Below are 23446 nucleotides of genomic sequence, written 5' to 3'. Positions count from 1 at the left end.
AAACCAACGGCTAAAACGCAAGGGTAGATGCTATGGCAACGAAGTCCCCACGGTGCAGAGGCCAGGCACAGGCGGGGAGCTGGCTGCCTCCCGGCCCAGGCTTTTGCTCGCTCCGCAGATCACCGTAGCCTAACGCTGGATCACTCCTGTCGGAGGGACAGGTGGAAGACAGCCCTTCTCCGGAAAGCCTGGAGAAAAATAATTTAAAAGAAAAAAAAAAAAAAAAAGCCTGTTCACAGCTAAAAGCAAGGCCCCGGCTGCAGGAACCAGAGCGCTGCCCGGCTTTACCTATCACCTCACATCAGATTTACTACAGGAATTGCCACGGGGCCGCCCTGCTCCACGATAATAAAATCTTCCCAGAGACAGAGGCAGAAATAGCCACGCTGTGGCTTATTGCCTAAAACACCAGTGAAACAGCTCAGCCTCTCATCACAGCTGCCCTGCATAGCGCAGAGACGCTGATTTTCTTTCTTCCTTCCATCCCAGAATCTGCCCCTTTGACTCCAGACAGAGAGGAGCAAATATTTAACACATTTGACCTTTTATCAGCCCTCGATGCTGATGGCTTTCTGCACGCAATTTAGGTGCTGCAAACCTGTCACTAGGACAGCGTTCAAAGGTTCTTCACATCTCAAATCTCTGAAATTTTTCTTAAAACTCTGGATTTGAAAACTGAGAGAACATGAAAGTGTCATCTTCCATTAATATTTTAATAGCATTTAAGTTGTACTTCTTATTCCTGTAGGGCAGTGTAAAGTAGAAAACAAGTGCTACCTAGAAAATCAAAAGCTGAGAGGCCTTTTAATTCCTTTTCCTGCGTATATTTAAAATTTTCCAAATTCCTTGTGGGAAGAAGGGGTTGGAGTTGACTGAGCATAAATGATGCCTCAAAATGGCCGAGAACATGCAGCTCATTGCACGAAGTTGGCAGAGCGCAGCCTGCTCCTTCTGGTTTTAACTGGCATTACCGGAGACCTTCTCACGACATTATTCTTTCTACTAACCCTTTGTTCCTGATCATCGTTAAAATGCCAAAAAGTCTCACGTCGGTGAGTTTATTTCCAGTTAAAAGGATGGCCCAGCGAGGACTCTTCATTCACTAAAAGCCTCCATTATTTCAGTCTGAAGCCCAGCGTGACTTGGAAGTAATACAAAGCACGAGAAACCTTACCTGCATACGGGGATGCTTGTTTATGTTCACAAGATACGCAGTGAACATGTCACTGAGACATGTTTTTCAAGTACAGCACCACCAGTTATATTTGATAACTATAAATGCTTTATTTTTACAGGATATAAAAATATAGGAACAAAATACTATACAGAAAAATATAAAGTTAAGCAGAGATCTTCCCAATCTCATTTTTAAAGAGGGAAGACAAACAGGATCATACTGTGCAAGCCCCAGACTTCAGAAAATAAAATTGTTCCGGCAGTTTAAGTGGTGGCACACTCAATCCAACCAGGACGGATGCCGCTTACCACGGCCAGAGGCATGCCGAGGGATATGTTTCCAGCACAGGGAACTCGTCTTGCAGCTTCCAGCATCCTTGCAAGTTTGCTTTCGTTAAACATAAAATAAAACCTAAGTCTTTCGTGATCTGACCTGGAGATAAACATTCTCGCACCCCTCAGCATATTGCTGGTAAGGGTGCGAAGAGCCCACTGTACCTGGCCAGCACACATCCCCTGACCTGTGATCCCACCCAGTGGGCTCAGATTTACATAAACCAGCGAGTCTGCACCACACTTGCACACAAATACAACTGGAAGCTGTCTGTGACCGGCCAGTGAGCTGGCAACTATGATTTAAGGAAGGCAAAAGGCCAGTGAAAGCAAGCTGATGAAATCCCTGAGTTTCCAACAGTTCCTCAAAGGGGGGGGGGGGGCAACCCCCCCCCCCCAACTAAAAATAAGCAGCCAGCATTCTTTTCCAAGGTACTGTCCGTTTCAGTACATTGCTGTCTTTAAGGAAGGACACCACGGACTTCAGCAGCAGAAGAATCATCTCCTCCTCTTCACCTGTACTTCTCTAGTTTCGTTTTCCACAACCAAACTGTCCAAGTTTGCTTGCGGGTGAAACAGGGAAGAGAGAAGGGGAAGGAAATGGAGGCAGAGAATTAAGGAATTACAGTGCAAATTATATGCTGAAGGGGAAAAAAAAAAAACAAACAAAAACAAACCACAAAAGAAAAAGGTTCCCTGTAGATTTTCCAAGCCTGTTCTCTCCATGGCCAGAAAACAGGGTCTGTCCTCATCAGGGAATAACTGCCAACTGACCCTAGACCTTCAAAAGAACACGGGAGTATGCTCCCTAAAGCAGTGACCTTGCTTTTACACCGAGTATCAGTCATGCTAGCGAGGTGCCAATATTGCCAACCTTTTCATCACCCAGTAATCACAGCAGGACTCCACAAGAAAGTGCAGTGGGAGTCTCAGGTCTTCAAGTGCCTCGTATTTTGCTGATTCGTAGAAGAGATTTGCAAGTCCCTGTGCTGTATTCACACTGGAAAAAAAGTGCAGCAACACACGCTGGAGACAGTCCAAGAATTATTGCTGTGCTGAGGCAGCTTGCGGAGTTTGACCGAAGAAAATTGACCAAAGAAGAAGTAAGGGCAGACCTAAAAAGGAAGATGGAAGAAGGGAATTGCTCCAGGCACCCAGTTCCTGCCTACTGCCAGAAAGGTGCTGTAGCGGTTCCTGTCTCCTGTAAGCAGCACGTGCAGGACAGCAGAGCCTGGGACCGAGCGGTTGCGTAGGGTTCGTCAGCAGCATATTTGGAAAGCCTCTCTGTGGCAGGCGTGGGGACCGCTCTCACTGCCACTTGTAGATTTTCACCATCTTCTCAGTCAGAGTAGCCAGGAGGTGGGTTTGGTTCACTTCCAAGGGGCAGATATCCAGCACAGGCAGGTCAGCCTGCAGCTTCTGCAGCAAGGAGCCACTGCCAGCATCCCATAGCTGTGGAACAGACAAGGTCAAAGACTGCAGGATTCTCCCCTCCCATCCAAAACGCAGCTTCCTCTCTCTAGAGAAAAGACCTTCCTCAAGTTACTTACAGGACCCTTTCTCTACTTTCACACCCTGCTTGGTCTTTAACAGACTCGCAGCACCATGTCACCCCGACGGCCCTCTCCTCTGACCCTGACTCACGAGCTCTCGTGCAGCCCATTCTCCATCCTCTGCATCTGAGCTGCTTTTTCATATAAAGAGCAACCCTTCTCCTCATCTTCCCTGTCATTCCTGAAGAGCCTGCGTCCATCCCTCACAGCACTTACCACGCTAGCTACCCCACCAAGTCTGTTACACCACTTACAGTGCCCAGTTGCGCCAGTGTGCCCAGCTGCATTCCTCTGGTGGACAACAGGGGCTCGCTGCCTACATTCCTTTCGATGGATGTGGACCACAGGTCTTGACTAATATTGCGTGTCCCACGCTATCAGAAAGTTACACCTGCTATAGCAACTACAACAGACCAACCTGCACAGGGTCATGGGCGTGACAAGACAATTCCCACCAACACACACTGATGCTGTGACTGATAAGGCTTCTCGCCTAAAAATTGCAATAAAACCCTCCACCGCACTGAAAAGAACGAGAGATACCAGGGCAGAATTAGACGCCTCATCACCAGCACACACAAAGACGCTGCCATCCTCCTCCGGGCTCTGAAAAATGGCATTCTTGGTCAGCAACTTGCAGGTAGGCCCCGCACTGAAAGTCTGAACCGGGTTAGAAGAACACACCACGTCTTCAGAGGCCTCTGTCAGTGGGCTGCAAGTCAGTTCCATCATCACACAACGCACACATGGGTTATTTTTACCTGTGTGGCAGAAATAAAAAGGTAACCTTTGGAAAATCGAATTGCAGACAAGTTTTAACTGTAGGAATACAAGCAACGCCACCCTGCAGCTGCCTCCTTTTGCCCTCACCCAATTCTTATCTATGTGCAGACGCTCATTGCTCTGGCTACAGCAGGTACAACGTTTCTGCTGTGCCCTCAGCACCAAAGCTGCTGTTGAACTCAAACAGCAGGCCAGAGTGGCAATGAGAAGCGCATTGCAGACGCACGCCGTTACGTACTAGGCCTGTATGTCGCGAGGCAGTGCCGTGTGCTGATCTCTGTTTGAATATCGATGCATCCTCCAGGTTCCAGTGGCAGGTGATGAGGCCGGTAGGAGTTGCCAGCTTTCTGTTCCCAAAAGCAGGCTCCTTCCAAGGTCCCAGCTAATATTCCACCATAAGGCAGCGACGCTGAGGCCATCCGGGGCAGATAGGACAGCGATACCATGGGGCACCTGAAAGCGCGATTGGCAAGAGTCAGCGCTGCCAGCTGCAGCCATGCTGGCGTTCTGCCTCGCCGCTTCAGAGCTCCAGTCCCTCCAACCACGTTGCAAAGAAAGGGCCTAAGCAGGCTACAAAATGGTCCTTCGAGCAAGGAACCCCAATGGGTTTGTCAAGAATAAATGAAATTCAACTGAATTCCTGAGCCTTATGTTTTAAAGAAGCATCAGGCAGCACACATCAGATGCGTCTAAATCCGTATTTGATGCCCTGAGTAGCAGAAATGGAAGTACCAGCATCTCACACCTCTTTGTAATTTGTCCTTTCCAAATTAAACACTAAACCCAGCTCCAAAACAAAGTCAGTTCTCCTGCTTAGGCTGCACTGGTGGGTCCATTTCTGACCTGTGTGCCTTAAAAAGATGGAGGTGCCAAGCACGCGTACTAAGTTACGCATATACCATGCAACCTGATGAGAGGCTTCTCACATCTGTGCTAAATTTGAATTTTTGAACAGGAGATTCACATAAAACAATTTAAACTATTACAACTGCTGTGTGATTTATGGAAGAAGCTAGGTTTAGCTTAATGGATATTAGTGAAGTTGAGAGGAATGAAAAATCCTTATGCCATACCTGTACTTCTGAGGGACTAGTTCCTGGACATGAGAGTTCGTGTCTCTCAAATCATATATCATGATAGAGCCATTGACCAATCCAGCGTAGATGTAGTTTGTATCATCGAGACACCAGCAGCAGCTCCAGACAGGACGGCCAGCATTGTATGTCTGCACCACAGTATTTGTTGCCAAGCTGCAGAAGAAAAGCAAAGTGTTGGCCTGTGGCACAAGCATCTACTGATGAGAAAATAGCGTAATTAAGGTAAGCAAATCTAGCTTTTTAAAGTCTTTAGACAGAAGCATCTCTCTCTCAACTGAATTCAGAATTAAATCCTCCTTTACTCCAGACGTGAATCTGGAAAATCTAGACAGAGTAATCACTTGGATATTGTCAAGTGATTTGTAATTCTTCAGGCCAATGCTTTTTTTTCCAGATTGATCTTTGGAGACTGGGAAAGGAAATCTCAGAGCAGGGTCTCAGCTGCCTTACTGGAAAGAGAAAGCCAAGTTACTTTTCTGGAAACAATTAGGAGAAGTGACTCTAGTGTAATCCCGTAATATCGCATATTCCTGAGATCACAGGGCTCATCTCTTCAGATTACATCTCTCATTAATTATTTCCCTCTTTTTACATGAGAGGAACAGTGCTTATGCCTCAAAAGAATCCAATTTAAGCAAGAGTGAGACAGTGAGGGGGGTAAAGACAGTTAAAAGCACACTTACCGTGTTAATTCTTTAGAAACTCAATTTGTGGAAGGAAGAAGAGGGGAGTACACAGAGGGGCGCAACCCAGAATAGCAGATGAAGTTGGTGTCAGATTAGAATGTATTTGCAAAGGGCAGTGTTGTCAACATAGGCTCAGGACATTGAGAACAGCGTGAGACAGAAGACAGCACATATCAAAGTAGCTCTGGATATCCTTTACAACACAAGGGTTTCTCCCTGGGGAAGGTGATTACGCTCAGAAGAACGCCAGAGAAGCAAGTAATTGCTCCCAGGTAAGTATAAGGGGAACAACCAAAGACAAACCTGGCTGGGGAAACAGGGAGTTCGATATCAGAACAGTGACTGGTTCAAAACAACAGGAAAAAAAAAACCCAAGTCATGGTGCTATTTTAAACACTTGCAAGCCAGAACAAGAGGCTTAAGGACATCTTGGATAATTCCTTTTGGTAGGATGACTATGAAATCAGTATTTAGATAAGAAAGATGACCAAAGGGGGACTTTTCTTTCAGAGGGAGACTGAAAGAAGTATGAAGATGATGCTGAAGCAGGTACTTAACTCCAAGACATTCTGGGATCAAGCACAAAGGCAAGAGGATCACAAGTTCCAATGCAGCCAACCAGGCAGTGAGAGGCAGATATGGGAGTCAAGCATCTGAGCAGATACTGCGACGAGAAGCCTCTCTCCAGATTAAACCATGAAAAGAATATCAACCTCATCGGTTAGAAATCCGACATGCTGACTTTAGCATCAGAGACAGACAGTTTTGTTTACTTTTAACTAGTCTAGCAAACATTTCAAGACTAACAGGAAAGCAACATTCTTGACATTTTTGTTGCAGCATTAGATCGAAGAGCAGCAGAGTAGCAAGAAAACACACTCGTAGTCTGTAAATTCTAACAGGACTGGACACGTTTTTCACTAAGCCCCTGCATAATTAGTCTCCAACCCGCTGCTTTAAGTCTGCTAGCTCTAGAGAACCTGTGTTCCTCTAGCATGTGCTCAACAACGCTGTCTACGCATTTCATATCCCAGACGAATTCCATGCTCTGCAAGAAGTTTAAAATCAGAGAAGCCAACATTAGTGCAGGGAAGAAAGTGCCTGACCTAAACACCCCTTGTTTCTGTTTCAGGCCATAAAAGTTCCCATGCTCCACATTTCCCTGCAGTAACAGAAAACGAAGTGGACAGTAAATTTTGCATCTATACATTATGCTACATTTGTTCTCAACGCAACTTGGCCAATCCCTGCTGAATTACTTGTTTACCACTGAGTTCTCCATGGAAAAGTATCACAGGCAGGTAGCTCCCTAACACCTCCACCTAAAAGATCCAAGAGCATGAACAAGCCTTCCCCTCTGTTAGTTCCCACATGCAGGAAGAATATGCAGATCTGATCTCATCTTGGCAGCATCTTTTGGAAAGCAGAATAGCAAGTGCTGCAAGATGTTTCTAGCAAGACAGAACAAAATCCAATCCAGTCTCTTGCACATAGCAAAACTCCGCTGGGACAGGTTGCTCCCCCCAGCAGGGCTCACCTGGTAAGTTTGAGAGTGTTGTCCAGAGCAGCAGAGAGCAGCAAGCCATCTGCTCGACTGCCGAAAGCCAGTCCCCGAATCTGTCTACTATGGATGGGGATGTACTGACTGCTCTTCAGGTTGGCCACGCTCATCATCTTAACACCACAACCTGTCACAGAAGAAGGATAAAGCCAGTTATCGCAAAGCAGCATACGTGTAGAACTAGCGATTCTATGCCAGAACGACAATGTCTGTACTGAAGCCTGTGGTGGGATGAACACGTAAAAGTTATTTGCTGTTCTGGATAAGAACTGCCACAAATTGTTCTTTAGTTCAAATGGCAACAGGGCTAAATCCTTAGGGATCCCAGCCAGCAAGAGCAAACTCAATATCAGTGTTACAATTCTTGTTACAAGAGCTTGCTGCTCTTTAGCCAGTTTCTTCAAAGACATTCTTGCCTAGATAAAAACACACACAGTAGGATTACATGGCTATTTAAGAGAACAAGCGTCACTGCAAAGAATGGTTACAGGTGAACTTAACCTGTGTGCTACAACAGTCACCACAAAGCCTCCATTCAGAGATTCATTCCCTGGCTCCAAAAGCCGGAAAAATAAGGTCAGTTGAATGCAGAAAACAATTTTGTTATGCCTAGATGAGGCATATTAATCTCAAAACCATTAAAAAAATTTTCATCATTCAGAAAGCATTGAAGTACTTTGCAAATAAACTCCCTCAGACTCCTAATGCTACATCTATTTCATTGAAAAAGCAAGTTGGCGCTGGTCCAGATGTCAGCTCCCTTGCCCCCAGCCATAACAATGAGACAAAAAACAGGGCTGCCCATGACTTCTTGGCTTCTTAGTTCCTCACTGGGAAACAGTGCTCCTATCATTCATATTAAAAGTTTTTTGCTTTTGGTTTTTCTTTTTTTTTTTTTTCCCCCAAGAGTATTGACAAATCAGCTGCATGTGCATCAATCCACCTACAATTTGGGGAGCAATGTTTCTCACTCAAGCACTAGAAGCTTCTCTGCAGGCCCTAGTGCGCTGGCCCCTTGTTCTTTCAGAAGGCCCACCTTTGCAAGGAGTACCAGACACACCTTTTACCTTCTTGTGGATGCGGCACTTCAGCAGAAGAGCCAGAGACCGCCTGCTAGGATTTTGCCGTAGAAGTGACCGGGGAAACAAGCTACCTTGCTAGGCAGCAGCTACCAATGCAGGGGGCAGATGAACTACGGGGAGCCTTACGAGTATTCCCAATTTACAAGGCACATGCAAAGGTCAAGCAGAGAAGTGGGGAGCAGGGAGCAAGTAGAAAACACATTTAACTTTCACCTATGAACCCCCAAATCCTGACTTGCTTAATTACCTGGAATAAAAGTAGACTGTGGAGAAGGCTGTGATACCACGAGACAACTCAGCGAGTCACAGTATGCCATCACTCTGCAGTTCCCGGTCTGAGACACCACAAAAACCTTTTCCAAGTGGTACTTGCGCTGGCTTTGGCTGGAGGGGAGGCTGCCCGGGAGGCAGGTGCGGGAGCTGCCAGGTTGCCGAGAAGCACTCACATTGTGCTGGGCCACCAGAGCCTTCAGCTCCTGCAAAGGAAAAAAAAAAAAAACCAAAGAGCTTTAATGCGTCACTGGCGAGGTAACCTTCTGTGCTATCTGTTCCAGATGCTCCAACTGTACTTGTTCTCAGATAAAGAGGAGAAATATCGTCCCATTTCCATGCTGTTCCTGAAATGCCGGATTTCCAAGTCCACTGACTATGACAGTGAGCAACAAAAGCATTCAAATGCTATGCAAGTTCTGGCAGAACGTACTCGAAGTCTGTTATTGTATGTATTAGACCCTGTGAAAGAGAGGACTCTTGGGCAACACATAAAAGCCAATAACAATTATTACCAGATCAATGCTGTTTAGAAGAGAATGTTTAGAATGCCAAGTATTACATGCAGCTAAACCACAAGAGAAAGTCAATTAAAACCATTTTCCAGAATTTCCAGAATACCCCATTAAAAAAATAAAAGCCCAAGTTTCCACATAAAAGGCGTTGCAGGAAACAAGTCAGTCTACTCAATGAAGATGACCCTGTTCTTGTAAACCCTGGGCAGCAAATTCCAGGAACGACACAACTCTCAAGAGCTCCAGCCCTGTTTTCCGCCACCTCCCCCCGCCTCTTCCTCCACCTCAACTGATGAATGCTCAAGGATGCTCAGCAGAGACGTGGCCAAGGACAGCTTCCAGCAGCAACACAGATCTTTCCACAGAGATCATCAGGGGTGAGGTGGGTATGCGAGTAGTGGCACTGGCATATTGCGAGTCAACTAAAAGTGCCCCCCCCCAAAGCATTTTGGCCAGCTTGTTGTAATCCAAGGGCAAAACCAGACAGTACAGAACCCCAGGGATATTAGAGGGAGTGTGTATATTAAGAAAATTGCTACTTGCTTTCTGTTGTCTGAGCAACATAGATTATGCTTCAAATACTATGTAATTTTTAAACAATTAAGGACCACAAGAGTGATATTATGAATATATTAGTAGATTGCAAGCTAGCTTCAATATTGAACCAGCCACTACCACTTAACTCACGTCTAAGCAAAGGCAGCAGTTCTCAAAGAGGCAAGAGCAAAGATCAAGCTCTACATTAATAGTTATCATCAAGACCTACAACTTTTGGAAACTGCTCAAGAGGAGAGCAGTTCTGATATTTCAGAGGTCTGATCTGTTTTGCATCAAGCACATTGCAAATTCCCCAAGGGAATTAAAAAAAAAAAAAAAAAAAAAAAAATCGAAGCTGAAGACTCAAGATGATCCCATTAGAGCAAGCAAAGACAAAACAACCTTGGGAGGAAGAAGAGGTATGGGGGTTGCCTGGATGCTTATGATGGAAGCTATAGCTTCGGGCTTAGAGTGAGCAGTCAGTGAAAACACAGGTAACTTAGAAGAAAGTGACTTTTAATCAAAATTTAATAAACTCATTTTTTCTAAAAGGCAGGAGGATACCTGGTGTTGCTCACCACCGAGAATCAGACGAGATTAAAATTATTTGTTGCTCTGGGGAGTTTACAAAACTCTCCTTGTCACCTGCACTCAACATTCAACTTTTACACAAGTTATTAAAAAGGAAACCAGGCAATTAAAACCACAAGGACTATTAGTACAATGTTTACATGTAAACACAATGGACGAACCCAGCAGAATCAGGAAGTCTTACTGGAGACACATTACCAAGGTGATTAAAAATGTTGCACTGCAGAACAAATTCCACTAATTGTGCTCAAAAGTACACTCTTTTGGTAATGTAAGCCTATACCTTCCTTTAAGATGCTTTGCAGAGTTTTCCTGATGCCTGGTGTTAACTAAGGGCCTCGAGGGCACACCCGTGTCTCTGCACACGCTATGACTGCCTCCTAGATTTCAGCTTGCCATTGTAGTGATGAAAGAACACAGTCACACAGGTTGGGGAAAGAAGAGGATATACAGCAGGAGTCTTCCTGAGGAGTACGCATGAGAAGTAGCAGCAGGAGAGCACAACAAATCGGAAAGGAAAACCACCAGCTACAACAAATTCAGAGCAGTTTTCTTTTGAGTATTAGGGTACAGTCTTAATAGCTGATATGAAGCTTTAAAGACAAAGGCAGTTATCAGATGACTGTCACTCTCTGGCTGTGCTCCCACAGACCTCTTACAGAAGCCACGCCTGCTATCTTGCACTACACAGCCCCAGCCTTGCATTTAACGGGGATAAACACAAGACCGTACGACCTCCAGCTGCGGTGCAGCACTACAGGCATTCCGCCTTCCTTTGGTTCAGGTTCAAATTCGGTCAAAGGGACACCGAGCCTTTTCAATCGGCTTCACTACAAGTAACAGCTGAATGAAATATCAGCTTTTACTTCTTCTAGATCTTCCCCAGACATCAACTGGAGGTGAACACGTAGATCACAAAGATGAAAGATTTTTATGCAATAAAAGCATTAGCCTAAAATTTTTCTAAAGGTGCTAGGTTCACAAATTTTTATTGATATTTTGCCATCCAATTCTTTTTGGATGCTCTGAAAACCCTATTTAAAAAAAAGCTTTTCCAATACATTGAGCAATATAAACTGACCTCTGCAAGGCTCACAATTACACTTGCTTTCTTCTCCACAGCAGCATGCAATCTCCTGTCATTTCCCTGCCAGTCCTCCCTTTACTGCTCCATATGCAAATAGAGCTACTGTTTCCCACTTGCAAAAATTAATCTCCTACCCCAGTCGATCAGTGGTATTAATGCCAGAAGCCAGAGATGGTTTGCTTATCGTTAGCTAACTTTTACTGAAAATTTTGGCAGATTCAGGAGGAGTACTGCAGTAGCTCACATCTGATTCCCGAGTTCTTTGTGCTCACAAAGGAAAAACTTTAGGCAAGAGTAAGGTTTCAGTAGCAGTGCTTCCAAAATGCAAGTCTGAACCTGCCATGCAGCATGCAGCATATAGCTCAGCACAGTACACACTGCAGGTTTACATATAGAAACAACACTGTTGAGAGCTTTCTTCCAGAGTTTTAGTTAGCTACCTACCCTCTCTCCCCTCAACTTGAAGTTCCTTTCCTCATATATTTTCATATAGCTAAAGACTTAAAAAACATCCCTTTTCTAGCCTCAATCATCTTAAATACTTCAAAGTACAATGGACAAGATTGTTAATGGACAAGAGTAGGGAAAAATACAAACCTAAAAAAGGTGATAACTAGTGATACGACTGCTGATGAGGCACAGCTCAAGCACATTAGCAACAAAAAAGGGTTCACACAATGACTTTTGGGGAGAAACCAATGGCATTTGCTTTCCGTAAGACTTCAGACGCCAAGGTTTGTATGCGACCAATGAACATCATAACTATTCCAATAAAGTTCTATGCAACTGAACTTTGCCATACCGAATGTCCCTCTGAGCATACGGAGATTTCACACATTTCTTTTGTAATCCCACAGCACTTTGTTTCCTATGCTGACTTACAGCTTTGTATGCCAGTTAAACATGTTTTCTTGTGCCATCAGTAACACTGCTTGCAGAAAGGACGCAGGCAACAGACTCAAGACGTAACAAGGCAAGTTCAGATTAGATGTTAGGAAAAAAAAAAATTCTCAGTGAGTATGGTCAAACAATGAGATGTCCAGAGAGGATGTGTGATCTGCTTGCATACACTCAACACCTGGCATGACAGTGCCCTCAGCAACCCAACGCTGAAGTTACCCAGCTAGGGTTGGGCTAGAAACCTCCAGGGGTCCCTTCCAACCTAAACGATTCTATGCAGGTAGTTGCTTTACTAGATGACCTCTCATAAGAGAAGGAACTCGTTAGGCATATGCTCAAAATATAATCAAACAACTTAGAGACTTATTGCAGACTTCCTGCTGATTTTCTGCTCCCCAGCAAATTGTTTTACTTTCAGTTTATTCATAGTATAAACAAGCACCTTAAAATTGCTTCCAGCATTCACATTAACCACTACAGGACAGTGATGAATGCAGTATAAATACTGAAACAGAGCTTAAAGAACACAGGGTACTTAATCTTTATAACATGCGACTTCAATTCAGTTAGACTGGATACTCTATCATTTAACATCAAAAGAATTGCAGGAGGACATTATGGACCTGCAGTTTTATCTTATTCACATTTTTCTTAAGAAAATTGGTCCACTTCAAACTTTGGCTTATTAGCTCTGATGAGCGTACAGCTTCATGCAGGAATTTAGGTAAGCAATTTATAAAGCCTTATCTTACATCACACAGGAAGACTTCAGCAAAGAGGATGTTGCTTAAGGTACAGACATGAATAGCCAAGGCTATAAAAAAAATCCAGAAGTAGAAAAAAAGCATAAAATTAAGTAAGTTACTAGACAGTGAGAGATTAGATATCATCTACTTCATACAACAAAACAGTAGCAAACTGGCTACGAAACAGGCTCTTGGAAAACCTAGCACTGGTGGAACATGCCAGATAATTCACAGTTGGAAGCACCAGTAGAGTCCACAATTTATAGGAATCCCACAAAAGGATTTTGTGATGGGTTACAAAATATCACAGTATTGCATAAGCTAGAAAGGAAGCAGTCATTTATTTTCAGTAATTTGTATCCTAAGAGGACAGAGGTGCCTCTTAGCAGCTGTTCAGCCCGTGGATACGGCCTACCCTACTGACAGGCCAGGTCTCATGGTATCAGAAGGTGCTTAAGTAGAATGCTGACTGACCTTCACAAAAAAAAAAAAAAAAAAAAAAATCAGGGGTTTTTTGTTGTTTTCTTTTGTTTTTGCAAATAGCCATACCTCTTCACAAACTACTTCTCAAAGACTCTTGACAAACTAGTGATAATAGGTCCCATTACAGGTTTACTATAGAGATTTTCAAAGCTTATTTTGATGCAGCTAAGAGAAAGATGAGGACAATAAGTTTGGTGCTGTATTACCAAGCCTTTCCAGGCACCACAAAACCTGAGGAGGAACCTGCAACATCAGCAGTCAAAAAACTCTACTGCTAAGCTGTACTTGCAACTTCGATTAAGTCTTAGAAGCACAAAAAAAAAAAGGTCAGTGTTATGTAGTATACATGAATATGCCAGCCTAGGATGTTTAGGATACTCCTGATGATTCACCAATTGAGTTTACTAAATCTTGCTGCTTATTAAAACTGGAAGCCCATCTTCTCTCCTCTAAGGGAAGACGCAAGAGACAGGTTGAACAGAAAGGGAATCCTCTGTGTATTAGTAGCATGAGACTCACCTGAACTTGCTTGCGGAGTTTGCTGCATTCGTCTGTCAAAACCTGCAACTGGAGACGGCTCTGTGCAGATTCCAGCTCTGCCTGTCTCCGCAACATTTGCTCCTTTTCTAAAGAGCTGGAGGAACAAGAGAAAAGCGATCCTTAGGACCAGGTATTATCTAGGATGCTTCTCTGGGCTGTCGACTCCTATCCTCAGACTTCATCCCAACACAAGTCCTGTTCAGGTAAATTCAGAAGTAACAGAAAATCTGGTACCACACTCATCCAGTACACTCACCTCGAGATGTTCTCAGTTATGCAATTGTACTGAATGACTCACTCAAGTATTGTTCCATAGAAACAACAGCCTTTCTCTTCACCATCTCCAAATATACTAATTTAGTAGAGGAGAGTGAAAGAGAAATCAGGTTTTTTTCCCTATAGAAACAGTTTAGCAAATTCTATACCATCAATGTCCGTGTAATATACCACGTCAGTAATACAGCAAGTCATAACACAGCAAGATCTTCAAGCTTGTTTCTACTACCAGTACCTAATTTTGTATTTCAGGAAAACATAGCTGTATCAGAAATAGACAGATACAGATAAATTCTCTATGCATGCCCATGTAGAAGCCATACTTACTACCTCACCTGGAGCCTAAAAGTGCATACATACCATTTAGCAGCAGCAGTTTTGATAACATGCTTCAATTTCTCTCTCGTATAGGCTTTACATATGAAGGAATAGTTAAAGAGGGGGAAGAAACACCAGTATTCCTTAAAATTATCTGTACATTTGGTCTATAATGTTGCCCACTGCATTCTGCACTTCAAAAGCTGCAATACTCCAGTTATTTCAGTAGTTTATGTGCAGGGAGATCTAGCTTGCCTAAGTACCTTCTAAATATACAGACCTAGCCTTGCATGTTCACCAAGCACAGAATTCTGTCATCTCCCTATAGCTTCTTCACGTGATTTTTTTTTTTTTTCTGCAGCAGAAACAGGTGAAATGCTGTATTTAACCATCGCAAATACATTCTTTGCACAAGTACCCAGAGCCTGAAGGCTGGCTTTTTTGAATGTGAAGAACAAAACCCATGATCTTGTATCTAATTCAAGGCTATATGCAAACAATATTGATGCATGCGTCAGTGTTCACATTTGTCCTCCACTCGTGGCTGTGTGCCACAAAGCAGCCGCTGCCAGCAACTTCACTGGACTGACAGGCAGTCATTGCTGTCTGCCTCCCAACAAAAACAGGAGGCAGAGGAGGTGTAGGGCAAGCAGGGAAGGGCTGCAGCGAGGTTCTGAGACACAAGCAGCCGTTAGACAACTACCTCTCCATGAGAGGTAACAAGATTTAAACACCCAAACGCCTTCTGCGCTTCTGAAAAAAAAAAAAAAAAAAAATCTTATTTATTATTTGTTTTGCAGTGTCAAACCAGCAAAAGAAGCGTGACCCTTCTAAAGGCACAGTTCAAACACCATCAAGCAGTGGCAATCTGGACAGAAGATATATTTTCCCTTCGTGAAAGTTACTCCTCAATCATTTCTGATTAATAATTACCAGGACAGTGAGGTTTCTGTTGAAAGACTGCATTGAAAGAACAGCAGTATAGTTAGAGGCATGTGAAGACGACCCCAATTATATTCTATTCACTACAAGATTCAGGAGAACTCAGATATCTGCAGCCTTTTAATTTCAGAATAGTATCTGTGACAGCATCTTACTGAAAAGAAATTGGTCCCCATTTTCATACCTTTTCCTTTTTTCAATAAAAAGTCCACATTTAAGTTGGAGGGGGAAGTAGAGTCATAGCAATGCTTGCTGACCTTTTGTAAGTAAAGCTACATGAAGAGTTTGACAAAGCAAGATGGAAAGTGATTCATACGAGAGATTACCCTGTTTAATGCATGCAGAAAAGATCAGCTATTCACCCCCCTTGCATTTCTAACTATGCCTCGCTTTTTCTCATCTAATGATGAATTAGCAGTATCCGGCTTTTTGGCAACAACTCGGCATGCTCTCCCATGATGAAATTTCAGGATACAGCACAAGATAGCTTTTGCTATTTCAGTGCCACAAACTCAAGAATTCTGTTCCAAAAGAAAGTTCCAAAAGAAAATTCTCCTTCCAGGTAAGACACAACAAACCAAGGCCTTGCTGGGTTGCACAAGCCAGCCATACTCATGATAATCCCCAAGGGAATGCATAAATTGCTTTAGACAATACAGGAAATTAAAGCAAGAAATAGAAGCCAGACTGCAGCTTTCAACGGCATGCAGTCAGTGAGGTCATATCTTTACGTGGAGACTCCATACCTTTTCATACGTTCCTGTTCACTGGTATCCAGCGCTTTCAAAGTGCGAGCATACAGGATCACAATGTCAGAACGTTTTGCTTTCTTATTGCACTGAAATAAAAGACAAGTTCAGTTTATCCACAAGAATTTAACTACCCAAACTACGCACCCCTACAAGTTGCTAGGTATTATTTTGAAAAATCTTTACAGCTTTGAAGGGAGGGGTTGTCTACTTGAAAACAAATCCACAAAACCACAAACATTAACACAGTATGTTTGCAAGACAGACATACAGACACCTCATACAGACACCAGAGCTCTAATTGGGGCTACAACAACAGTTTAGGTTGTGTATCCTATTGCACCTTTAATAATGCATCTCCTTGCTTCCCACTAGATTTATTCTGCTAAAGCACCAGCGACGTAGCACAGTCAGGTAAGTTTCAGGGGCAAAAAAAAAAATTCAGACAAAGGGAGAGAAAAAATATCCAAAACAAAACACCAGCCCAACCTCTATTCTGAAAACATCAAGACTGGCTGCTTGGCCAACAGAGGAGGATTTAGGAACCCCTGAGTATACTCCCAACTCTGTTATTTACGTACTATATTCCTTTAATCAAATCCTATAGGCCCAAATCCATAAAAGCATTCCAGTGTCAGTTCGAAACACTGACGTCCCACTGATTTCAGTGATACACAGGGAGTTAGATATTTCAATAATTTTGTGCATCTGGCTGTGACCATTTAGTACTTTAGATTCATCTTAAAAAGAAGAGATAAGACCTCCCCCCGAGTTGGGACTTGGAAGAATTTATGGCATCTGCAAGCTTACTGTTTTGCAAATATACTTTGTTGATCCGAAAAGAGGCAGTGAATACTCAGATCAAGTAACGTCCGCTGAACATTAAATTACTATGTGCACTTAAAATACAGACTTCTCTATTATTTAGTAGCACGAAGACATGACAGGCAACAGTTTCAGATCAGACAAGCCCCCTCCCTTCGTAAAGAACTGCCTTGCAGAGCAGTAAGTGGCTAAGCTTTCCTGGCAGCCAGTAGCTGCCACTGGCAGGATCAGGAATGCTGCAATTTCACAGTAACTTGCACTCAAGCCACTTAGTATACAGAGCACCACGCACAGCAACTCTGTGCTATTCAATCCGAGAATGCCCAGTCGCAAAGGACAGCGACTGAAAATGAAGGGAAGATGGTTTAGCTGCAAGGTTCTCTCCAGAGAAAGTTCTCCCAAGAAATTTTTAGTAATTACATCACTGGAAGAAAAAGAGGGCGCAAGCACCCCTTACGAGTTGTTAGGGCTCAAGAAAAAAGCAGTCACAAAACTCCAAAGAGCAAAGATGCTGGGAAGGCCTCCGAGAATTCTGTCTGGGCCTGGAGTGGGCGAAGAAAAGCTTACACAGAATTGACAGGGATGAGAAAAATAAGGTTTGGGCCTTCGCTATGGCAACAGTGATTCTTTAGGTTTAATCACAGCGCACGTCAACAGGGAGTTTCTTGTTGAGAGGACGGAATCCTGCACAAAGTCAAGCAAGACTATGGAAGCTCTCAAAATGACAAAGCCAAAGAAATCCTGGGCTTCCAGCCACCGTCTTGGAAAGCGGCAGAACTGAATCCTATTTACAAGGTACTCATTGACCTATTTTTTGTCAACATTCCTTTCTGGAGAAAAGGAATAAGGAATGGAAGCACATCACAGAAGTGTAGACCTAATCAAGAGATCGATATTACCCATGGAAACAAAACCAAAAAGAGCACCTTAAAAAGCAGATCTACCACTTGCAAATGGACATTAAAGGATGCAACTTGTTTCTCAGTTCGCTCTCTGCAAGCTACCTAAACAACCTCATCTGCTTAAAGGCTGCAAAAGCAGATGCAGTTCAAAACAGAAGATTAACCGACTGAAAACGGTTCTCAAACAGATTTCTTGTCCAATAACGTATTCTTTATGCTTAGTTAATTGCTTCTAGGAATCTGTCTGCCATTCCCACACTCCAGGACCACAGTGCAGCGTTCTGAAACCAATTACAGGTTTAGCACTTGAACTCTCAAACTTCTGAGTCTGCTACTCACAAATGCTCTACTTCAGGGAGAAAATCCAAGTCAGAATTCTCCCTTTAAAGCAGTGCTAGTTGTTCCTGGCCTAGTTACATCAAAACAATGGTGATTTTTGTTACTTCTGACAGCAGGCAAAGGTGGATTCTTCATGCAGCAAGCAGTTGTAACAGTTACAGTGATCACGCCCGCAGCAGAAGTTACGCGATTGCAAGGCCTTTCCAGTGCACATAAATGTCCATTTTACCTGGGGGCACTTCCCTGCTTGTCCCTTGAGCCACCTTTCGATGCAGGTGTAACCAAATAGGTGTCCACACCGCAATGCTGAGAGACGGTGGTCCCCAGCATTGGTCCACTGCTCAAAGCAGATTGCACAGGTATCCCCTTCCTCCTCATCCAGCAGCACAACAGGAACTGACGGTTCCAGTTTCTTTAGTGGAGTTCTCTAGGATTAAAAATAAAAAAACACACAGTTTTTTTTGATAAATGCAGCATTGACCATATTTAATCTGTCTCCAAAAGCATTTAGAATAACATAAGGCAAAAGCCTTACCTGCTTTTTCTGGACTTCAGCCGCTTCATCTTCATGACTTCCATCTTCTGCAGAAGCTTGGGGTGGCTCTGCTTGGACCTGACTGGAAACTAAAGAAAGCATTGCTTAAATGAACTGATATGTAATGGGGGGGGAAAAAGTTCTCCTTGACTTGATCTGAAATCATCGGGGCATAAGGTTAAGCAGTGCAACAACGGCACAGGTTACATACAAAGCTTCAGATCAGTGTCCTGGATACTGAAGGTCAGGCAGTCTGTGTGTAAGCCCTTCTACTCATCAACAGTAGTACTGAAGAACTTTATGTTTTCTTTTATAAAAAGCAGCAGAATTTCAGTGAAAAAGGAGAGGTCTTTTAAAGACAGCAATTGTTATCAGGATTTTCTGACCTGCTGGAAACAAATATATCTGCGTACAGGTCTATAGTTCAGCTGATTTAAGGATAGAGCCCTGCATCATTATGCCCAGAGAAAGACAGACACCAATATGAAGAAGTTATTTTGCCAAGGGATCTAAGCATGCATATTTCATGTGCCAAGAAAGCATTTGCCGTATGCTATCTGTCCATTCACCCTGACTTAAGCAGTTTTCCAGCTGGTAGTTATCCGAACTATCAATTCTGCTGGGCCATATGTTTTTGTGGTGGGCCTCTGTTAGCCCTTCTGTTGAAGCATGGGCACACAGAAACACTATGTTTGGATTACCACCACTAGCATACTAAAAAAGGAGCAGAAATCACTGTCTCCCCGCTGTCTCCTGACAAAACAAAAGAGTTATTAGTCACATTAAGTATTCAAGGCAGATCTACTCAATCCAGTAGAGAGGTATCGCCTAACCCTGGCTAATGCCAATAAAGTTTTCAGCCTCTATGGTTCTGGGCTGAACAGGAATCAGTGGCTTATATAAGCAAAAAAGACAAGGGAATTCCAGAAAACCCTACAGAGAGCATATGTTCACACAATATTAGACAGTACTTAACAGCTTGAGCTCCTGTCACGTGTAAGACTAGCTCAGAGCAAGCGGAATGAATCTGCTCAAAAGATACCTCATTGGGCTAGCCAATCAAAAACAAAACTAAGGGCAGAGAGTGAAGCATAAGGACATCCCTTAGAGACTGAAGTAAAAAAAAATAACCTTGTTCTCATATTCTCTGGGCATCAATAACCTTGACTAGCCAGTTAACTATTTGTCACTCTTGCATAAACTGCGTATGTTCATCACGAACAATGTCACTGAAGTGCACAGCAGCCTGTGAACATGAGTCTGGATAAAGGATTGAGAGCCAGAAAAAGCAGAGGAGAAAAAAAAAAAAAAGACAAACAAAAGGCCACTGTCCTAAGTATCTCTACCTCCTCAGCTAAGCGTCACAAGAAGTTACAAGTATGAAAAGAAAACTCTAAACTGAGGCAGACTGAAATTGCAAATCATTAAAAAATACTGAATCAGATCCTTCTCTGAAAACACTGCTGATCTCCAGAGATGTGACTTGATGTCTTCAATAATACTCCTTGATAATATATAACAGCAGAAGTGTGCTAAGTACTAATCTCTAAGCTTGAAGTTATTCTGAACATTTCCAGGATTATTTATAAGCAGCAGCCTGCAAACAGCAGAAAGACTGTATTTAACATTACGGTAGCAATCACCCATTGCTGCTACTGCTCTTAGGAACTGCCTGCCAGAAAGCCTTGCGGTAGCAACCTGCTCCCATCAGCTGTGGGCATAATGCTCTCTTAGCACCGTCTGTTGTGAAGCTTGAAAGGATTTCCCCACTGAGTTTTGAAACAGCAAGATGAGTTTCTGAAATCAGTCTCTACACAGCTCAAATATAGCACAAACCTCCTGAGCTAGCTGCCGGAGGTGTCTCCTGGGCCGATGGTAACAGCGGTGCTGCAGCCTCCACCGCTTCTTCCTCCTCAGCAGAAGTGCTGCTGTCAGAGTCGCTCACTTCTATCGTTTCATCTGAGCTGTGTTCCTGGTTGTCCCTCGCAATATGCGAGGGCTCCAGACGTGGAACTGGTCCTGTAGCTGGCTCTTGGGTCCTGCTGATTTGAAAGTAACTGTCCAATGCTGCCCTGAGTCCAGAAAAGCAAGAAATAAAAGCCAGTTATTTCAGGTAAGCTAAAGGCTCAGCATGTTTCTCCATGCTTGTTTGCAGTAAAATTCCTAGGCTCTGACTGCAATAGGAAGGTATCAAAGTTATCAGGACAGACCTTCTCTGGTAGAGGGGCAATCCCATACAATGGCCCACTTTACGAACAATCAGCAGTATCATACAGCAACCATTCATTTCGCTCAGCTCAAAGAAAATCTCCTCCTTACAACAACGATATCGTCTTCTTTTGGGGTGGGGGGGTTGGAGAGAAGAAAAGCGAAGAAGACATAAGTATTGTTCACTAATAGCCTAATGAACTCCTAACCTGTACTTACAATCCTAACTCAGACCTGGTTCCCACAGCCACTGGTAGTATTAGACGCATGAGGCCTGTATCAGAGTCTCATTCCATTGACTACTTTGTGCCTAGTCTTTCTACTTTCCCTCTTCTTTTCTACTGGAACTTCATCCCTGGATAGAAACATCCTCCCCTCTCCCCTCATCAGTTCAGCTATCATCTCAATTATCCTTCAGATTCAAAAGAGAAGTTTGTCAGGTTGCCTTCTAGCCCTAAGAACTCCAGTGACCTTCACACACAATCCAAGGGCAAACAGTACAGTTATGTTTAATCATCTGGGAGGAGAGGAGTTCTTGGTCTCACTGAATTTAAAGGCAATGCTCCAGTTAATTATAATTTCACCCTTGGCATTTACAAAAGCTACAAAGATGAGACAAAAACCAAACAAAGCAGAAATGGGGATTTCTTTCTGGCTGGAGAGCATCACCCTTTAAACCCATCACAAATGGTATTAAACACAGAATTTTTACTTTCTTTGCCTGGAGGTAACAAAAAAAACCCTACAGAAAAATATTAGTTTGCATGTTTGTGAAAGTTTCTGCAGCAATTGTCACCAGGAAACCTAATCAGGCAATCCCCAAATCAAAGGTGAAATGCAAAACAGAGCACAAGCTCCACTGAGCTAAATGCTGGCTGGAACTGCCGAGAGTCAGCACTGCTGCAGGGAGCACCGACAGGAATCTGGCAAAGCAGAGGGAATGGTGCAAGCAGAAGCTCTGCAAGCAAGATGGAAAGCATAGAAGGGCTCAGAAGTCAACACCACCACTGCCAACATAGGAAACGGGGGGATTCACTTAACAAGAGCAAAGATCCTGCCAGAAGAGATCAGAGAGCACTGTGCCATTATTGAGCTTAAAAGGTATGTGAGCTGCCCAGAATTCGGCCACAACCGGGACTGAGCTAGGCTCTATATGCCAGGAAGGAAGGCAGTTTTAAACTGATGCCAGACTTGATAAGAATGCAGTTCAGACCCAACTTCATTTCTGCTTTACCTGGCACTGATTGTCCTCTGGGAACCACCAATTCTCTGCTGCCTGCGAGCTCTCCTCACTCGCGGACGCTGCGTGACCTGCAGCACAGGCAATGGCCGATACGGATCAAACGCCCCTTGTAGCCTTTGCAGTGCGTTGAGAGCGGCGGCAGGACCCAGCTGCAGGTCAGGCTCAGCAGCTGCTTCCCTTGTTGTACCAGCATTTGGTATGACAACAGCGTCGTCAGCAGGAAGAACTGTAACGCTGCCGCCTCCTTCACCGAGCACTGGAGCACGGGACGACAGCACTGCGTGACCAGAGAGCTCTGTGGGAAGCGTCCCGAGGTTCTCTGTAGAGTAACCAGCCACTGGTTGGAGATCAACTTCCATCTCTTCTTGAGCCATTTCTGCAAAGAGTTGAAGCAAACAACTAGTATTTGCAAGTGTGCACCCTACTTCTAGCCTGACGGTGGCAAGAATCAGGTGCAGCAGTCAGCGACTACAAAAAACTTTAGAATTCAGGCTCAAGAGAAAATTTGTCCTTTTGCAGCAGAGCTAAACCATCTGAAGTTGATACAAGTACATGAGCTGGCATAGCAGGCAGCACCCTCCCAGAGTCCCGGACTTGAAGTTTTTGGCTCAACAGCAGCTAGCACCAAAGGCACATCGCAAAATCAACTTAAGTAAGCCTTCGGATGAATATAGGAAGTTAAGGATTTCTTGCTGGCATGATTTACTTGCCAGTAAATTCATGTGGATCTTGGAGAACAGAGTTTGGAAATGTTCTCGAGATGGTGAGCAGCGCTGCACAAACACCCACAAATATATCCAGAAACAAGCTCTCCAATGCAGCCCTTTGTCTGTTGCATTGCTCTCAGGAGGTGGGTTTATTTTCAAGATTCTTCGAGTAAAATTCCATTATGGTAACAGATCACTGCGACCCTTACCCACAGCTCACTTAGCAGGCCTTTCAGGTACTTTATATTCACCAACACCATGCAAACCCAGAAAGGGTATCACAGCAGAACCCATGACTGAGACATTACAGGCAGCCAGTTACCTAGAGCATCAGCGGATCCATATTCAGCCTGACACTAGACAAACATGAAATTCACAGTAAATCCTCACATATATTAAAGGATTGTTGCACTGCAAACATCTTTGGGATAAAGATTTCAGGTTACTTCCTAAATAGAAGTA

General features: G+C 43.7%; 1 protein-coding gene across 1 annotated transcript; it reads right to left on the bottom strand.

Moving 5' to 3' along the window:
• Nucleotides 1-1926: 1926 nt before the first annotated feature.
• Nucleotides 1927-22651, bottom strand: RFWD3 (ring finger and WD repeat domain 3). The gene is made up of 12 exons (XM_050904015.1): nucleotides 22269-22651; nucleotides 20663-20898; nucleotides 18827-18915; nucleotides 18521-18718; nucleotides 16223-16314; nucleotides 13920-14034; nucleotides 8519-8747; nucleotides 7166-7316; nucleotides 4919-5095; nucleotides 4084-4298; nucleotides 3606-3823; nucleotides 1927-2961 (listed from the first exon to the last, which is right to left on the bottom strand). Exons 1-12 carry the CDS (start codon nucleotides 22649-22651, stop codon nucleotides 2818-2820), a joined length of 2247 nt encoding a protein of 748 aa, XP_050759972.1. The 3' UTR covers nucleotides 1927-2817.
• Nucleotides 22652-23446: the final 795 nt, after the last annotated feature.

This window comes from Gymnogyps californianus, chromosome 12 (genome assembly GCF_018139145.2).
Source record: "Gymnogyps californianus isolate 813 chromosome 12, ASM1813914v2, whole genome shotgun sequence".
In the NCBI taxonomy this organism is placed as follows: domain Eukaryota; kingdom Metazoa; phylum Chordata; class Aves; order Accipitriformes; family Cathartidae; genus Gymnogyps; species Gymnogyps californianus.
This window is presented reverse-complemented; position numbering and strand designations above follow the sequence as displayed.